This window comes from Natrix helvetica (genome assembly GCF_964273705.1).
Source record: "Natrix helvetica genome assembly, chromosome: 2".
In the NCBI taxonomy this organism is placed as follows: Eukaryota; Metazoa; Chordata; class Lepidosauria; order Squamata; family Natricidae; genus Natrix; species Natrix helvetica.
The window spans coordinates 227,679,938-227,698,625 of record NC_138552.1 but is presented as its reverse complement, the minus strand read 5'-3'; the positions used below and the strand labels follow the sequence as shown (position 1 = coordinate 227,698,625).

Sequence of the window (18,688 nt, the reverse complement as noted above, 5' to 3'; positions counted from 1 at the left end):
CAAAAGAATCTAATCATCTGTAGGCTTCACTGAAGTTTAACAATCTAAACAGCATTGATATTTTTTGTCTTCTGAGGGGAGCATTTGTCAGGAAAGATAAAAGAACTGGAAGACTTTAACAAGGGTGAAAACATTGATTAAGAATGAGATTTAAGTGTTTTCTCATCCTCTCAATTGATTCTCATCTGCAAATACTAACCCATGCAATTACATTGCAAGAACAAAGCTGAAAAGACACATTTGCCATAGAGTTTAATTCTGCTCTGATTCTAAAGAAACTAAAAGAAGCTATGTCTAAAATTACAGTAATGTTCTCTAACTTTCAGGGAAAAAAATGTACAGACTGAACTTTGAGCCAGTTATGCTGATTTTTTTGAACTGAATATACTTTACAATATAGTCTTTAAATATTTTTCACATTTGCAACATAATTTAATGTTATACTGACCACCAGGAGGCACTACACGATTGGTTTTATCCTACAGCAATGTTTCTCATCCTTTCAGATATCACCCTGGATCACCTTGCTAGCTGAGGAATTCTGGGAGTTGAAGTCCATGCATATGAAAATTGCCAAGGTTGAGAAACACTGCCCAATAGTTTTGAGACTCACAGTTTAACTGTGCTTTAGTGTTGCTTACCATTAGGGGGGCAGGAGGGGATGCAATGATGAATTGTCAGATTATTTGCTTTCTTTGAATAGCAGTAACCAAGAAATATATTTATTTTTGTTATAATTACAGAAGGTGGTTGAGTGGGTGTTATTTTAAGACAGAAACTACAACTCTGTTTCAGTTTCTAATTTCTTGTCTTAGATATCCTGATCCCCTCCCATAACAAATAAAATGATATTGCTGGACTCCTGTGAGAATTTTGTGAGTTTGCAAGATTCTGGTTTGAAGCAGCAAAAAATGGCCTCTTCTTTACAGTCCTCTGTACAGTCCCCACTTTGGCATAACATGAACAGCATATAAAAGACAAGAATGTACTTTTTAAGAAAAAGATGGAACAGAGCACTTTAAGTAAATCAATGTAAACTTTATAGATAGAAATGCCCTTTAACTGTAAACTTAAGAGGCTAAACTCTTAAATTACTTGGTGAGACTGTCATGTACATTATCTGCCACCTGATTCATTTCAAAATGCTATTGTACTAAAAGTCCAGGGAGGTCAAGAAGAGAAGAAATAGTATAGTGAGGAACAGGAGATGTTTCCTTGGGAACTATTCCAGTTTTATTTATCCAAACGGTTGCCTTTAAACCTGCATTCAACCCTCCTTGGATGTCTGTGTCTAAAGAGTCTCCAATCATCACACAGTCCTCAGCCTGGACTCCTAGAAGTTCACAACAGTGAAGGAAAATGGATGGCGATGGTTTCTCTTCTTTCTGCTCTCCCCCTACAACAATTGCATCAAAGAATTCCTGACAGGCACAAGCTTCGATCTTTTCTCTTTGTGTCTCAGTGTCTCCATTTGTTAGCAGAAGCAAAGGAGCAACTTTTTTGAGGTCCCTGAGGATCTTGCGTGTTTCCTTTGTCAAAGTCAAGTGCTCCAGGCGGGTAGTCTTCCAAAGAAAATAACATTCTCTAGCCAGCTTCTGATTGGCTGTTCCTCCCTTTACTTCTTGTATAGCTCCTTCCCAATGTTGGATCCTTAGATTAGTAATGGATATTTTAGATGGATCAAAGCACTCTTTGGACAGCTTGGCTTGAAACTTCTCACACACCATGTCAGCTTCTCTTTCAGTGTAGTGATACTCATATTGTAAAATTCTGATTACCTATGAAAACAGAGAAATAAAAACAATGTAAAATTGGCTGAAGTTTACTTCTGATGCCTTCCAGAAGTGTTGGAATCTAACTTCCAGAATTCCTAGCCAACATACATGCATACTGGATAGGGAGTTTGGAAATTGTAATTTAATAAAGTTAGAGCAGTGTTCCCAAGGCTTGACTGTTTCTTACACATGTGGAGTTCAGTTTATAGATTTCCCAGCTAGAAGTTGCTAAGGTTGGGAGACATTGCTGTAGAGTCAAATGTCAGTGTTCAACGTTCTCTCTTTGACATATTGTTTAGCAATGAATTGTTATTATTATAGATCAGTGATGGCGAACCTATGGCACGCGTGCTACAGGTGGCATGCGGAGCCATTTGTCAGGGCACGCGAGGCGCTGCCCTGTGAGCTGGCCAGCATGCATGCGCGTGCTGGCCAGCTGAGTTCACCCTTTTTTAAAGCCATTTTTCGCCCTCCCCAGGCTCCAGAGCCTTTATAGTAGCCTGGGGAGGGTGAAAAGAGCCTCCCCCCCCCCCGGAGGCCCTCCGGATGCTTCATGAGCTTCCCTGAAGCCTCCGGAGCGCAAAAAACCGGCCCTACGGGCAAACCGGAAGTTAATGAACAGACTTCCGGTTTGCTCGGAGGGTCGTTTTGACTGCTCCGGAGGCTTCAGGGAACCTTCAGGCCTCCGGAGGGTGGGGGAGGCTGTTTTCGCCCTCCCCAGGCTCCTATAAAGCCTCTGGAGCCTGGGGAGGGCAAAAAAAGGATGCAAAAAATGGAGTGGAGCGCCTTTAGTGCGCACATGTGCACTGGAGGGGTCACGCATTGCATTATGGGTGCAGCACGCCTGCACACTACCCCCCTGCGCTCCCCCCACTTATGGCACGCAAGCCAAAAAAGGTTCACCATCGCTGTTATAGAGTGATGAATAAATTGCAGAAAAAATAGAGGAAAATAAAATGTTGTGGTTTCATACATTTGTATGAATGTATAAGTGCACCAGCATGCCTAACATCCCTGTCCTTCTGTCCCCATCTATTTGTATTCATTTCTTTTGTTCATATCCATGTTTATATTTATACCTGCTATCTTGTACATGTTTGACAAACTAATAAGTACAAATATAAATTTTAAACAATATACATTATTTCTATACAGAATAATACTTGTACAAATGTATTTTGGAAAAATGTCAGTAAAGCTAATAAACAATTAGAATTCTAATTGTATTTTCTCTCATAGATCATAAATGAGTTTCACAAAAACATACCCCATGTGTAGAAAACTGCTTATGGGAGGGAGGGAGGGGGAGAGGGGGGCATGGAGGGCTCGGCTTTAAGATTCTTTCTCCAGGAGAGTACTAAAGTTACATTAAAAAAAACACATATTGTGGAAATGTGGAAAATACGTTTCAAAAATGTTACCAGCTGTAAGTATGTGTGTGAGTTCCATGAAGCAGCAGGATTAAATTAATCTAAGTCTCCCAGTCAGGTACAGTATTAACTTGGAGGCCTGCTATATATTGTAAAGAGCTTCCCTCCCACTGTAGACACCTGTAGCCACAGAAAAGTTTTTTTTAATGGTTAAGCTCACACATTCAAGTGGGTTTCTTCAGCTGGTGCTATTGAAAATGTTCAATTTTCCCTGCATGGGAAGTTAACTTGACGAGGAAAAGACCATAATCAATGTCTTTAAGAAGATGTTGGATAGCCATTTGTCTGAAACGGTATAGGGTTTCCTGCCTAGGCAGGGGGTTGGACTAGAAGACCTCCAAGGTCCCTTCCAACTCTGCTATTGTATTATTGTATTAATGTGAAGCTTGAACTACAGCATGTCCCATTTCCAAAAGATAGCAAAGCATGTGGAACACTTTCGTTCTGCTGATGCACCAGAATGAGACGGGGAGCCGCGATTTAAATTCAAAGGGCTTTCAAGAGCTAAAATAAACGCAGTGTGACCTAATCAGCCTCTTCCAGCCGCTACTTATGTGTTTCCCTTCCTCGTGTAAGGGAGGAAGGAAGACGTGCGAATGGCAAGTACCTCTGCAATGGCTGCCCTGCTTGCAAAGGCAGTGTCGATCAAAGTGTTGTCCAAGTCAAAGAAAAGAGCTTTGATCTCGTGCAGCCCATAGCGGCGGCTTTGCCCGGCGCCCGCCAGATCCCCATCTGTAAGCTCCGAGGCTGATTGGCTCATTTGCTCGCTTGGTTGGCGTAGAAACGAGAAAGCGACATCCGAGTTCAACCGGACCTCCGTGGCTGTCGCCGTGGCATGTTCCGCCGTGCATTAGATTTGCACACTCCTTCGTGCACGCTCACTTATGTATGTCAGGTTGTTTTTCCCCCCTCTTCCCGCTAATTTGGGGACGCCTGTGAAAACCAAGAGAGAAAGCTCGTAGTTAGTTTTTGCCTTTGACACATCGCTTTCTGGTGTCCCTCTCCCCTACACCTGTTTCATTCATTCATACATTCAGGACTTGCTCCTTTTTTGAGTTCTGATTTCACATGAACGTGCCGATGCTTGGAGTTTTCAGTCGTTTGCTCATGCAAGGCAAAGGGGCCCAAGAGAGTTTTCTTTGCCGATACGAACCTCCTATATTAATTGTCACTGATCAATCAACGGAAGGCCACCAGGATTAATGATTAAAATGGGAAGCTGGAAAAAAAAATCTCACCAGAAAACATCGGCCAGCCGCGTCCTTCGAAACCACTGCCTAGAAAAGTAAATAAATACGTCTGCGGAATCACCGAGCTCGTCTGCGCCGCATTGAACACCCTTTTCGTTAAAACAATCAAAGCATTACATCTTTCCCATTCGTTTCTTCGGATAGCGGCCACCCTATACCGCGTTCAACGTTGTAAAATCCTCATCCCGGAACTGAAAAGGCCAGCAAAAGAGTTTGGCACGCTCCGGTTTTTACGTAGTGTACGCGTAGCCTTTTCTCGCTAGAGACCGGGAGGGGGAGGGGCTAAACAGAACGTGAATTGGAATCGGCATTCTCTCCGCCCACTTCCCCCCTCCCCGATCTCTTGGTGGAGGAGAAGAGCGCGTGCGCGGCCCTGGCGAACACGGCCTCCGCCTCCCTCAGGTTCCCTCTCTCGGTCGCCCTCGCGGGGGGGGGGGCGCTATGTTTTGAGCTGCGGATCAGTGGCTGGTGGTCACTTGAGTCCGACGGGGCGGCAGCATTAAGTGTATTCCTGAGGCCCAGGTGCCTGATTGTAGCCAGAGCAAGAGAAAAAGATATTTAATATATATCTTGGTCTGATAATGGCTTGTCTGATATTCTGCAATGTATGCTTCCAGAAGCCCCGAGGAGCCGCTCTAAATTTCAGCCTGACCAACTGCGGCCATGTTATCTGTGGGCAGTGTCTCCAGAAAGGTAACCTGCCCCAGGGGTGGCAGGACCTGGTAGCCTGTTGCTAGCCAAGTGATATTCACTGGAGCCTGCTCTTCCCATTGGCTGGGTTCACACATTGGGTTAAGGCGTTAAGCCATGGTACTATGATTCCTTGGGTTGAACCTGGTTAACTGCGGTTTATTAAACTGCTTGATTAAGCTACGTATGGCAATAGGTGAATCAAGTCATTAAATTGTCTTGAGGGCATTTCTGACCATAACTCGGGTGGCGCTCTTCAAATTACTATTCAAACATATTTATAGCTTTAATAAGATTTTTTTAAAATTTCGTTAATGATATTGTTTTACTTTTTGATCTGGAGCCCTCAGAGTTGGATATAAGATGGACAGCAACATAAATGTTTTAAACACACATATATTAGGATATCTAAGGTTAGGTGCATATTAAGTTTGAAAAAGTTAGCTTACATCTAGTGTTGATATTGATTCCTGGTAACTAGTTCAAAATCAAGAATAGTATAAGAGGCAGAAGATTAGTTAACACTTAGGACAGTGATTGATTCCTGGTAACTGTAGTTCAAAATCAAGAATAGTAATTTATAAGAGACAGAAGATTAGTTAGCATTTAGGGCAGTGATAGCGAACCTATGGCACGTGTGCCTGAAGTGGCATGTGGAGCCATGTTGCCTGGCATGTGTGGCATCGCCTGTTCCTCTTCTAGGTTTGTGGCACACATGCAGCATGATGATCAGCTGAACTTTGCGTGTTTGGTAGTGCCAGAAATGAAGACAAGCTGATGCTCATGAATGACTGGAAACCGGAAGTTCATTTCCCGGGGTGTGCATGCCCCCTGGGCTGCTCCTCTTCCGGATAATAAGTGTGCAACGCACAGGCATCTGTGCTGCTCACTTCCTTTTCAGCACTCAGTGCCAAAAAGGCTCCCCATCACTGACTTAAGATGTTCTCTTGCTCTTATTCAGATTTTCTCAATAGTGTAAATTACCAAAGGACATGGTCCTGAAATTTTAAAATTGGAAATGTGCTAATTTTGCCCCAGTGTTCCTATAAAATGAAAGTTGAATCCCCTCATCCAAATCATAGACTTCTTATGTTTGAATAAAGAATATTGATGCACAGAGGCAAAAAAGGACTAAAAAATCCCAATTTCAGCCTAAACAAAATCCTGGCAAACCAGAAATTCTGGGGCAGATAGATGCTTGAAAAAACACTGCTGCCAGGTTCTACATCAATTTTGTGCTTTTGCTCATCATCTAGTGGAAAGGGTTCCAGATTTCCTATTTTGGTATTTATTGTTTAGAATGGTGCCTTTTTCATCACCTGGAGTATTATCAGAGAATTTTAAATTACCTTACCTGTTAATAGTTGGCACCAAGAATAATAATGTACAGAATAAACTCAAATGTTTTTATATATAAATATAAAAGTGGGTTGAGATCCAGATATTTTCAAGACAATTCCAAGTGGATTGGTCTATTTGGTGCAGATAAACAAGGGGCCTGGCTGAAGCTTCCCACATACAGAAACGTCTGACAAAAAGGGGCATTTCATGGAGTATTCCCCCTATAGAATAGTTTATCCCGGGAGGCAACAGTGACCTTTGCTCTTTCAATATTCCAGAATCTTGCTAATCTGTATTTTTCTCAAGGTCTGTCCAAAGCTATACCATTAAGAAGTGATAGAGTGCTGTGAATGAATGGTGAATGAGGCTGACATTGTCTTATTATTGTAATAATGATATAATGAAATGACTGTTGCTTTGCTTTTATATTACTGATTTTTATCTTGGATATTTTTCAACTGTAACCTTAAGAATTCATTGTGACTGAAGTGATATAAAGTCCCATAAATAAAAGCCAGCAGCTTCACATTTGGTCACATTTCTTTTTAAATCATCCAACTTATTAATAAAACATTCACAAATGTGTTTTCTAACCCAATACCTGGGGAATGAGCTAGGTTTTTACAGACTTGAAGATCAGCAGGACTACAACAACTCAGTTTGCCAAGGCTAAGTTTTTGCATAATGTACTGGATCTATTGCGACAGAGTACTTGGGTCTCATAAGATGACACTGGTTTAAAGATGAGATCTGGGGCATATTGTTCATTTTTACTGGATGGGTAGAAACAGTGGGCGAAAATTAGTTTAGAAAAGCTAATTGAAACATGGAATTCTTAATTGCTGTCTGAGCTTGGTTTGTTTGCGGATGTTTTATTACCCAACTAGATTGCATCATCAATGCAATTCACATTGATGTTACCTAGTTGGGTAATCAAAAATCTGCAAACAAACAGCTAGCTCAGAAAGCACCAGGAAGTCTACAGTTCAACCTTGAGGTACACACCTTCTAATGACACAGTTGAAGTAGTCCTTGCATTACTGGGAAAGGCCCATTTCTGGTCAAATCCGAATATTTTGCTTAAGAAATTTTCATATAATTATTAAGGCCTTGTCTAAACATCTGTATTGCAATTATGTTTTAAAAAAGCATGATGAATATGCTGCTTTTTTTAAAAAAAAGCTAATATAATTCCAAGTCATAATTATGAATGACACAATACAGAATGTAATTTATTAGATGTTACAATTTATTTGTCAATAAACTAATATATAGTACAGCATGCATTTATGTTGATTTTATAGGTAAAAAAGATGAATGCATGATTTGCAGAGTTCCGTGTCGTACAATAATCCTTTCAAAAAAGGTACAGAAAAAGTTACAAATAACTACGTTTCATTCAGTAATTGCAAAATGATTTAGGTATTGTAATGTATAAAGTAATGTATATTTTCATAGACATTACAGAAATACCTATCATGTAATATGCAATAATGATTAAGGTATTGTACTAGATAGGAACCACTTCAAGACCACTTTTAATTATAGAAGCTTTTGTTGAATGATTTGGATCCTGTCACTCTCCCTCAGACCAAACTACTTTACATGGAGTAGCTAGCCAGAGAGGTATCCAGAAATCTTCATGTAAATGAAAAGACAGAAGCATTCCTTAAATGCTGGGAAGAAGTATTAAGAAGAGAATCAGGTTGACCCCTTTCCTGTCCAATTGGGCTACAAGAGGGAAGGAAAGAAAAATACCATCAGACTTGCAGGTTTCTATTATAACATAACGTAATGCAATGTAACCTAATATAACAACATTTAATTTCATTACATTAATAGTTTTAATCTTCATGATTTGGAGAAGGAATGCTATGCACATGGCTTTGAATTCCTAGAAGGAAAACAGACTAAGTATTGATGCCAATGGTACAGCATTTTAGATAAGTGTATTCTTCTGATTATGGAGCTGTAGCCAAATATGTAAATATAGTGATATTTTTGATAGTCTCCTTTAGTACCTTGACTTGGAATATTTTCTTTTTGCGTGATGCACACTAGACCTATAAATAACCTTTCAGTAACTTCATAAATATTTCTCTAAAGAAATTAGTATTTCTATTACTTAGCAGAGTTGCTTATTTTTTAACATTTAAATACTTGAGTTTTATGTATTTATTTGGTACAGGTGAATTCAGATATCCAGTCACTCTTTATGGGATTAGATGGGTTATGCAGAAAATATTCCAAAGAAATCACACAAGTGAGTTATCTGAATTATTTTGAATATTTTTCATTATGAATACTGTATGCTAGATCAGAAATTCCCAAACTTTGCTGGTTCATGGTGTCCTTAATTTCTCAATAATTTTTTCCACAATACCTTGTGGTTCCCAAGGTGGGATACCACAATGAAATCGCAGAGCTTAATGTATGTCTGACTGTTCTGTATGTTTCCCTAAAACATTTAAAATATTCTGTGATTCTCTGTGAGTTCACTATGAGTTTGCATGGTTTCGGTACCATGGTGCTACATTATAATCTTTATGACTAAACTGACTACCAGCAAGAAATTGGATTTAGTATTAGTTTGTAATAAGATTAAGTTGCATCAATTAGTTACGACCTTTCATGTAACACTAATGGAAGATAAAATATAATTTTGATATGTAGTATTGAATATAAATGAAAATCTAGGCATGTTTTATCCATTCTATGTAATGCTTAAATGTAATAAAACTATAAAATTGTAGGATTAAATATACAATATCTCGCAAAATATGAAATTATAACATACATAGTAAGAATTTCCTGGCTGCAGTCACTCTTAGTAGTCAGAATTCCTTCAGCAAAAATTGGATTGTGCCACAAGTAAAGGTTTTCAGAAAATCAGGGAATTAGGTGATCCAAGATGAAATATGGTTTAGCTGTGACCAGTGGTAAGGAAAATTAGTTGAACATTGTTTTCCATGCTTGCAAGTAGTGCTGTGGCCTTAAAAAGAAGAAAGACCTTAAAAAAAAAAGATAAACCCCTTGTTAAAACAACATCATTTGCATATAAGGATTATATTGTAGTAATAAAAAAAAACAGAATTCATTATTTATTATTCATGCTGAAATGTGTCTACAGATTAAGAAGTTCCCATCAAAGGGAGTGGAGGGAAGAAATGGTGTGGAGCCACATTCCTTCAGAAATTACTTAAGGAGCCTTGAGGGTTTTTTTTTCTTTTTTCATGAGAAATAAAGCACTTACACCAAACTTTTATGGCATTTCATGTTTTTAGGACTGTTTGCATTCTGGCTAAACTCACATTTTATACTAAGACTTAATGTGGTTTTAACTTAACATGTAAATTGTTCAGTATATTGTGGCTTAGCATATATGAATTAGAAATATGGTTTATGCAATAATACAATAACTTAGCATAATGTGTACTTTGAGTATCCATTTTGACTACAGATGATCAGTTCATTACATTCATGTTGGTAAAATATCATGTTTGTACATGGTATGCAGTTTAGGATGAAACATTTCTGAAAGTTTGACGAAAAAGTAATCTTTCATGTTTGCTGCACTCCCCACATCAATATGGTGCTTAGGAGTTAAATATAGACGTAGATATTTAATTTCGGTTAGATTTGTATTGCCTTCTTATAAATATTTTAACACTGTTTAACAATACTGATAATTGTTTCTGTGTTTTCTTAATTGTTAGATTGCCCAGTTTCAGGAAAAACACAGAAGATGTCTATTAACACATTACAAAGAAAAGGTACTTTGGATTCATGTTGAATTGAATACTGTAGTATACTGAATCTTGATGAAGTCTCATTCTTGGTGTGATATGTATAAATAAAATATAATGGATCAAGTAATGTACTGTACTAAGCTTTTTGGTACCTTATCTAGCAGTTAAAATATTTTGACTGAGTAGTGATTTCTTAGTCTGGAATATTTCCATTAAACAACTGTTGACTATTAAACAACTGAGTTTTATAAATGACAAGAAATAATACAGAATTTAAATTACTAAAATAGATTATTCCATTCAGATTGCAAAACTGGAAGCATATCTTAAGAGAGCATCACAACAAATTCAGCATATACAACAGTTGCAACAGTGAGTATTTAAATTATTAATATCATTGAATTTTGAATAGTTTCAAAGACATTTTATATTTTCAAATAAGCATAATCCATTATAATAATTTATTTTCCATGAATAGTAACTTTTACTTGAAAGCATACACCTAGATATTAGGAAAAATCATGATTAGGAAAAATAGCATGTTGCCTTATATCAGCGGTTCTCAAATAGTGGGGCGCGCCCCCCTGGGGGGGCGCGAGGCTCCGTAAAGGGGGGCGCGAAGGCTTCCTTTCCATCTGGGTGCAACGGCGGCGAAGGCGTGGGCGAGGCATAATATATCCCGCCTGGAAGTGGCAGCACTTCGGACTGTGGATTTTCATTGGAGCCGCGGGCTGGAGCTGTGCAAGAAGCCTGCTCGGGCGGGGGTGGGAGGGAGGGAAGCATGGGACCACCCGTCTTCGCCACCGCGTAGCTCGCCTCCCCGCCAGCAGCTCCACCGCCAGCATTCCGTCTGGAAGCGGAAGCGCAACAGCCGCTGTTGGGGAAGGGACAAAGGGGCGGCGGTCGCCCGATCTTGCCACCGCCACCCCTTCGCCCCTGGTAACGGCGACTGTTGTGCTGCTGCTTCCAGCTGGGATGCTGGAGGAGCTGCTGGCAGGGAGGGAGGGGAGGAGGGGAGGAGGGAGTAAGGATAGACAAGCAAGAGGGAAAGAAAGCAGGAGGGCAGAAGGGAGGTGGAAGGAAGGAAAGAAAAGCAGACACGCCGGAGGGAAAGAGGAAAGAAGGCAAGCAGGCAGGAAGGAGGCAGAAGGAAGGAGGGAAGAATGGAACTGGAAGGGAGGCAGGGAAGGAGGGAGGGAGAAAGGAAGGATAGGAGGATAGGGAAAGAGGAAAGAAGGCAGACAGGCAGAAGGGAGGGAGGTGCAAGGAAGGAAGGAAGCATAGATAAGCAGGAGGGAAAGAAGGCAGGCAGGCAGGAGGAAAGAGGAAGGAGGGAACTGGAAGGGAGGCAGGGAAGGTGGGAGGGAGAAAGGAAGGATAGGAGGATAGGGAAAGAGGAAAGAAGGCAGGCAGGCAGAAGGGAGGGAGGTGCAAGGAAGGAAGGAAGCATAGATAAGCAGGAGGGAAAGAAGGCAGGCAGGCAGGGGGAAAGAGGAAGGAGGGAACTGGAAGGGAGGCAGGAAGGAAGGGAAGGAGGAAGGGAGGGTGGAAGGAAGGATAGACAAGTAAGAGGGAAAGAGGAAAGAAAGCATGTGACTACGGTGGGAGACGAGGAAAGACCGGTGTGCTATGATACTAGACAAATGATACTATTTACAGTCGCGGGGGGGGGGGGCGCGAAATGTTTTCTTCTTCCTAGGGGGGGCATGACAGAAAATAATTGAGAAGCACTGCCTTATATTGTCATGCTTCAATTATTCCATTATTTGAAATTTAAAATTGGTATGTATGTATGTGTGTATATAATATTTATAACATATAAACTTAAAAAAAACCTTAAATATTTGACCCAAGCTTAATATTTTTACCTTATTCAATTATTTAAATATTCAACATATTTTATCAGTCGAAATTCATCAAAGGAAGTAGAAATGCCACCTTCAGTAAGGAAAGTAAGTTTTTTCTTTTTCTTTATATATCAAGATACAAATAGTTCCATTTATCATTCTACTGTTAAATGCTAGATGAGCTTTGTGGAAAATATTCTCTGTTATTTAGGATACTTCCTTTCTTTACTTCTTAAAGGCATACATGCTGAGGTGATCACTAATTGTTTGAAAAGCAATGATGCTCAAATTACATATGAAGTATAAGATGGGACTGTAAAATTGACAGCTATTGCATTTTATTTTTGTCTATAATCTGTTGCTTGAATTTAACTAGAAAACTAGTATTTGGCAACTGCTGCAATTGAAGTGAGTGTATCAGTGGTGGGTGGCAAATCCCGTTCCAACCGGTACGGTTGGTACGGGGCCGGCAGCATCCTCATGGACGCGCGCAGCGTGCATATGTGTTCAAGCGTCTCTGTGACGCTCCAGCTGCTCCGTGGAGCATTGCGCAGGTGCTGTACGTGCCATGCACCTGCGCAGAAGTGCAAAAGCCTTTAAACTCTGGTAAGGAGTTAGGATGGGCGGGTGGGCCCTCCGGAGCACAATACCAGAGCGGTATATGGTGCTCCGGGCTGGCTCCGGTATGCATGTACCGGGGCGTATCACCTGCAGCCCACTACTGGAGTGTATTGTTCATTCTGAGCTGTTCACTCATATTTAGTTTAAAAAATTGCCTACATTAAACGATTTCAAGGAAAGAAACTTGCAAGTAATGGTTTCCTGTTTCTATCTGCAAACTGGAAAAGTTTCAGCTGATAGCCTTTGACATATGTATGTACTATATACATATGCTATCTTGTTTGAGGGTAAACAGTATTGAACAAAATACAGAAAAGTTGTAAGGGTAAGCCAAAGAAACAGAGGCTCGAGATAAGAAGGAGAAAAAGTGTAATTAAAGTTTATTTAACTGATCTTTGTTTAGCAGACTGAATTGGAAGGATCCAGCTTTTGCTGGATATCTCTGGAATAATGGGCTTCCAGAATAGTTCAGATACTGATCATGATTTTTTCAGTCTTCCCCTCATTGTCTGTACAGGTAGTCCTTGTCTTAAAACAGTTCATTTAGGGACCATTTAAAGTTACAGAATCACTGAAAAAAGAGACCTATGACTGGTTTTCACACTTATTACCATTGCGGCATCCCCATGGTCACATGATCAAACTTCAGACATTTGGCAACTGATTCATATTTATGACAGTCGGGTGATCCCCTTTTGCAACCTTCTGACAAGCAAAGTCAATAGGGAAGCCAGATTCAGTTACAGCCGTTAAGATTCATTTAACGGCTATGGGAAGAAAGATAGTAAAATGAGGCAAAATTCATTTAACAACAGTCTCACTTAGCAAATGTTGGGCTCAATTGTGGTCATAAGTCAAAGTCTACTTGTATACAAAATCGCACATGCACTGACTTCCTCCCCCCCTGCTTCTCTTACTTTCTAATTTGTAATCTTCCATATGTCAAGGACATCATCAGATGGATCCAGTGATACTAATTTTTCCAACTCTCAAGGCTTTAGTCAGTTGAGGCTTTCACATACAGTTTTAGGTTTTAGCAGTATAGAGAAAGTACCTTGCAAGCCTATATTTTGTTGTCTGCAGTCCACCAACTAGGAGACATGCAGCATACAAAATGTTTAGACTTTCAGATTCTTGCTAGAAGATATTTATAGCAGAGGGAGGAAATAATTTATTGTTGAGCCCATTAAAAATCCAGCTCTGTTCTTGTGATTTATCATAGGCTGAACCAAAATTTCTTTTAAGTAATAGAACCTAGTAATAATTCTTTAAAAAGCAGTACCTTTCTGACAAATTTAAAAGTCCTAGGTTCAGTAGCAAGGAAGCAAGAAATACTTAATAAAATGAAATAATTACTTATACTATGTTTTTTGTTTATTATATTGTAAATATACAATATAATATATTGTATTGAATTATACATAGACTGAAACAGTAGCTGGCCCAACCAGGATATCACTGATAAGTCCACCGCAAAATGGACATATGGGTAAGAGTAAATATTGTTTATTTGTTAATATATACCTTATGTTTGGGTTTAGCATTTCATAACAATTGTTGTTTTCTATATATTGCATATTCTGTCTGCTCCATGTAATTTGGTGAAGGAAGGAAGGAAGGAAGGAAGGATGGATGGATGGATGGATGGATGGATGGATGGATGGATGGATGGATATTACTAATTTTGTTTAATGATCAGGGTTAAAAAAAAGAAAAAGTACAGTTAAGATGAAATGTAGCAATACGGTAAATAGAATGAAAATAGAATGAAAAATTATATAACAGTGAGTAAATAGAATGATATAAATGATATAACAGGGCATACTATTGTTATTTATCCAAATTGTTGAATCAAATTTGTGTCCCAGTCTAACGGGGGAACCAAATATTCAAGTTACAATAAAATAATTTGACTATATAAACCTAAATCTTAATAGCCATGGGAACTTCATTTAAGTTCCCATGTAGGAGTCCCAGGGCCGGGTTATTAAATCTGGCCGTAAAAAGGAAACTTAATTTTGATAGAGAAGTTAAAGAGCAGATATAAGTTGATTTCTGTATTTACAGTTTGCATATTGCAGTTTCTGATATTCCCTTCCTGGTTCCCACAAGCTAATAGCAAAGCTAGCAGAAAATTGGAAATTGTGGTTCAGTGAGGTCCTTGCTTAATGATTTGTGTGGTCCTCATTTAACAATGGCATCTGGGGACTACTGGGACTGCTGACTCTAAGCAACATGGTTTGTGATATGCCATGACAATTCCAATTCAAATTGCTGTCATTATTGTGTTTGGTCACCATTTTATATTTTATATATTGGGTATGTTTTAATGTTATGTGAAGGAGTTTTGATTTACTGTTTGTTTGTCTATTGTATGCTGCACAAAATAACACTATTTGAGTTGCCCAGCAGTATAAATCTATTAAATGAATCCAGTACATGCACTTTATGACCCTGTGTCCTGGAAGATCACATCTTGGTACTGAAAAGATATTATTGGAGTCCATAAAACATAGAGGTTCAAGAAAGAATGAGTTCCTTTAATGATTATGGAGAGGTCTGTGCTAACATGAGATCTAAAGCACTTATTCTAAATAATTTTTGAAGTTTGCAGTTTTTTCTAGAAATGTATTTTCAGAAAATGGATTGCGGTATATAAAATATAATATAATTGAATCTGGAATATTATTTATAGGTAGTGTTACATGCAGAAGTTCTCAATTATCTGGAATGACATTTCAAAGAAACCCAGCAGGATCTATAAGGTAAAATAAACTTTGCAGTGGGATTCAAAAAAGGTTATTTTTTTTCTCATTTTGGTGTTTAAGGCTTATTTCTGCTGCCCAGAGCAGATGGTTTAATTGGCTTTGGTTTATTAAGATTTCTTGACAGAACTAGCATACTGTGAAATTTTAGGCAATAAGTTTTATGAAAACAAGTTCTACCTATTTCTTTTATAAATACTGAATTAAATACAATTACTGAATTAAATAGAATCTTTTCTTCAACTATTAGCATCTTTCTTTTGGCTTATTTAAATTTATAGCAGTAAGTCTGCTGCATAGAAGAAACAATGTTTTAGAATCACTATATCTTCTAACAGGACTCTTCCCATTGTATCTATTTTATCATTTCCTGAATAGTAACATTTCTCAGTTACTCAGTTTGAAATAATGGGAAAAGTCCACTGCTACTGTAGTCAAAATGTGTATTCGACTTTCACTGTCATTTTATTACTAGATCATCTCCATTAAAAATGCTCAACAGTGGGAATTCTTACATATCGCAGTCGCCATTTGTATCATCACAAAACAGTAGAAATCATACCCCAAATACATTTGGACAGAAATCTACTCAGCATTATCAGTCCACATCTGCATCTTCACTCTCATCTGGGATAAAACACCCAATCACTCTTGTTAACCTTTTACAAAGGCAGCATTTAGGTAAGTGAATTCTATGAAAAAGGAGAAATAATCCTAGCCAACATTAACTCGCTGCTTTGTGTAAAATATAATCTTTGGGACAATGGTCATGCTTTCTGATATTGACAAATAATGGTGTCTTTGATTAAAAATACTGGATATTTATCTGGGCTTCAGCAGCATTGTATTATATGTATGGCCCTTGTTGTCCAGCGAAATATTCTTTTCCTCCTCATTCTGCAACCATTACACTTCCTCCAAATCTGCTTTGAAAGGTGTTCTAATCTTTTGGAACAGATTGGGAGGAGGGGACATGGGGGAATAACTGTTCTGCCAATGATGTTTGTTCTCTAGATGCAAACTTGAATGCAGTCACCTGCTGCTTCTGCAGCTAATTTATATTTATGGCTTTGCTTTACCAACCAAAATGCTAAGTAATATTTATTGATATGTACCCAAGTTAAAAAAAAAAGAACCAAAGCTGCCACATAATAAAGATTTACAACTATGAAATTGCAGGATCCAATCTGAGGTAGTCACCATACCAGAGGTTTGTTCCTGGAGATTGAGAAATTTCTTGACGATGGGCTCCAGCATGAATCTAAAAGTTTAGAAAAACAAACCTCTGATTCCAGTGACTGACTAGATTAGATCCTGTTGTAGGTCTCAGAAATCCATCACAGCAGGTGTCCAATATGTCTGTCTGCCTTACGCAGAGTTTATTTGGCCTTTATATAGTTTCAAGAAGCAAAGCAAGAACATAGGTAGCAACAGCATCTTATTCGTACATTCTCCTTGTCAATCTCTAAGACCATCCCAGGCAGGGTAAAATCTCACATAACACAACAGTTGCTGGTAGTGCCTGACTCTACTAATTAGGTGAGCTCATAGATAGTTGAGGTAATCAGTTACTAAGATATGGCAGTTTGCTGCGCATGTCTGTACATAACCTTTGTATAACCTCTACATCCTGCAACATTATCCTGGGACACATATGTATATTTGTCTTCATTCAACAGTTAGGATTGTTTTATAAATCAGTTATTCATATAAACAGAAATAATTACATCATGTAAGATCTTGGAAGTATATGGTTGTCATAGAGTCTGGTTCACAGAAATACACACATTATTTTGTGCTTGACTGATATATAGAACTTTTGATGGGTTGTAAGAAGTGTTAACATATTTTATGATAGCTGAACTATGGTCCTGCTTTAATACTTTGCCTATCTTTCTAAATTAAATGATTTTATGATCAATGTGGTTCTTTAAGCATTTGCAGTTAAATGCCAGCCATTTTTATTTGGTTTTTGTCATTACTGTATCAAGGCAGTTTGATTACAATTAACTGTGAGAGAGATCTTGGAATCCTAGTGTACAACCATTTAAATATGAGCCAGCAGTGTGCAGCAGCTGCCAAAAAAGCCAACACAGTTCTAGGCTGCATAAAAAAGAGGGATAGAATCAAGATCACGTGAAGTGTTAATACCACTTTATAATGCCTTGGTAAGGCCACACTTGGAATACTGCATTCAGTTTTGGTTGCCACAAAATAAAAAAGATGTGGAGACTCTAGAAAGTGCAGAGAAGAGCAACAAAGATGATTAGGGGACTGGAGGCTAAAACATATAAGGAACAGTTGAAGGAACTGGCTTTGTCTAGTTTAATGAAGGACTAAGGGAGACATGATAGCAGTGTTCCAATATCTCAGGGGTTGTCACAAAGAAGAGGGAGTCAAACTATTCTCCAAAGCACCTGAGGGCAGAACAAGAAGCAATGGGTGGAAACTAATCAAGGAGAGAAGCAACTTAGAACTGAGGAGAAATTTTCTGACAGTTAGAACAATTAATCAGTGGAACAGCTTGCCTCCAGAAGTTATGAATGCCCCAATACTGGAAGTCTTTAAGAAGATGTTGGATAGCCATCTGTCTGAAATGGTATAGGGTTTCCTGCCTAGGCAGGGGGTTGGACTAGAAGACCTCCAAGGTCCCTTCTAACTCTTCTATTGCATTGTATTGTATAACAATTCAATATTTCATTTGAGAGATAAAGATTCTAGTTTGAATTTTCCTTTTATAGGATCTACTAATCTTCCTGGACACTCATTACAAAAATAAAATTACCTGCAACCTCCATTTGACCTGAAGAATTCATCTATTCTATATTTATTTTTATAGAAATGTACATTAGGATTCTAATACTTGATCTGGTTTGATTAAACACTATTTGAGATAAATCTTTTTTGTTGTTTCTATTTATTATACTTTTTTCCCTGGGTAATCTTCCTTCCCCATAACTATGAGTTCTTTGTGACTTCATTTTGATCAACAACTCATACAGAACTGCATTGTGAAGCAATATGACACTCTCACATATACAAGTCACCAAGGGATTATATTGATTCATTTTGCATGTTTGAATTGCTTTCTACTGTCCAGTGTTTCTGGCTTCTATTTAAGCCTGAATCAACTGTCTTTGAAGGATTTGAGGCAACTTGAAATACTTTCTGAAACTAATTGCATTTTTTCATAATGCAAGCATCTTGCTGAGGCAAATCC

The 18,688-nt window shown here is 38.6% G+C and overlaps 2 protein-coding genes across 5 annotated transcripts; one reads left to right on the top strand and one right to left on the bottom strand.

Annotated features, from left to right (window-relative positions):
* Nucleotides 1–1,017: 1,017 nt before the first annotated feature.
* Nucleotides 1,018–4,728, bottom strand: NANP (N-acetylneuraminic acid phosphatase). Of its 4 annotated transcripts, XM_081940104.1 has the most exons (4): nucleotides 4,444–4,728; nucleotides 4,237–4,361; nucleotides 3,813–4,138; nucleotides 1,018–1,778 (listed from the first exon to the last, which is right to left on the bottom strand). In XM_081940104.1, the coding sequence occupies exons 3-4, from the start codon at nucleotides 3,963–3,965 to the stop codon at nucleotides 1,146–1,148; spliced, it is 786 nt and encodes a 261-aa protein (XP_081796230.1). In that variant the 5' UTR covers nucleotides 3,966–4,138; nucleotides 4,237–4,361; nucleotides 4,444–4,728; the 3' UTR covers nucleotides 1,018–1,145. The 4 variants fall into 4 exon arrangements, with proteins under 4 accessions (XP_081796230.1, XP_081796229.1, XP_081796231.1 ...); XM_081940103.1 differs by having other exon boundaries at nucleotides 4,237–4,728; XM_081940105.1 differs by lacking the exon at nucleotides 4,237–4,361.
* A 135-nt stretch (nucleotides 4,729–4,863) lies between these two features.
* RNF212 (ring finger protein 212) lies at nucleotides 4,864–18,356 on the top strand. Its single transcript, XM_081940102.1, has 10 exons — nucleotides 4,864–5,148; nucleotides 7,791–7,852; nucleotides 8,675–8,749; nucleotides 10,203–10,259; nucleotides 10,540–10,607; nucleotides 12,142–12,187; nucleotides 14,129–14,192; nucleotides 15,399–15,468; nucleotides 15,944–16,149; nucleotides 18,210–18,356. The coding sequence occupies exons 1-10, from the start codon at nucleotides 5,037–5,039 to the stop codon at nucleotides 18,245–18,247; spliced, it is 798 nt and encodes a 265-aa protein (XP_081796228.1). The 5' UTR covers nucleotides 4,864–5,036; the 3' UTR covers nucleotides 18,248–18,356.
* Nucleotides 18,357–18,688: the final 332 nt, after the last annotated feature.

Coding starts and splice junctions, on each gene's coding strand:
- RNF212 (XM_081940102.1), top strand. CDS start 5,037: ATGGCTTGTCTGATATTCTGCAATGTATGCTTCCAGAAGCCCCGAGGA. Junction 8,750..10,202: donor ATTCCAAAGAAATCACACAA/GTGAGTTATCTG, acceptor CTTAATTGTTAG/ATTGCCCAGTTTCAGGAAAA. Junction 14,193..15,398: donor ACCGCAAAATGGACATATGG/GTAAGAGTAAAT, acceptor TATTATTTATAG/GTAGTGTTACATGCAGAAGT.
- NANP (XM_081940103.1), bottom strand. CDS start 3,965: ATGAGCCAATCAGCCTCGGAGCTTACAGATGGGGATCTGGCGGGCGCC. Junction 1,779..3,812: donor GCAGGGCAGCCATTGCAGAG/GTACTTGCCATT, acceptor CTGTTTTCATAG/GTAATCAGAATTTTACAATA.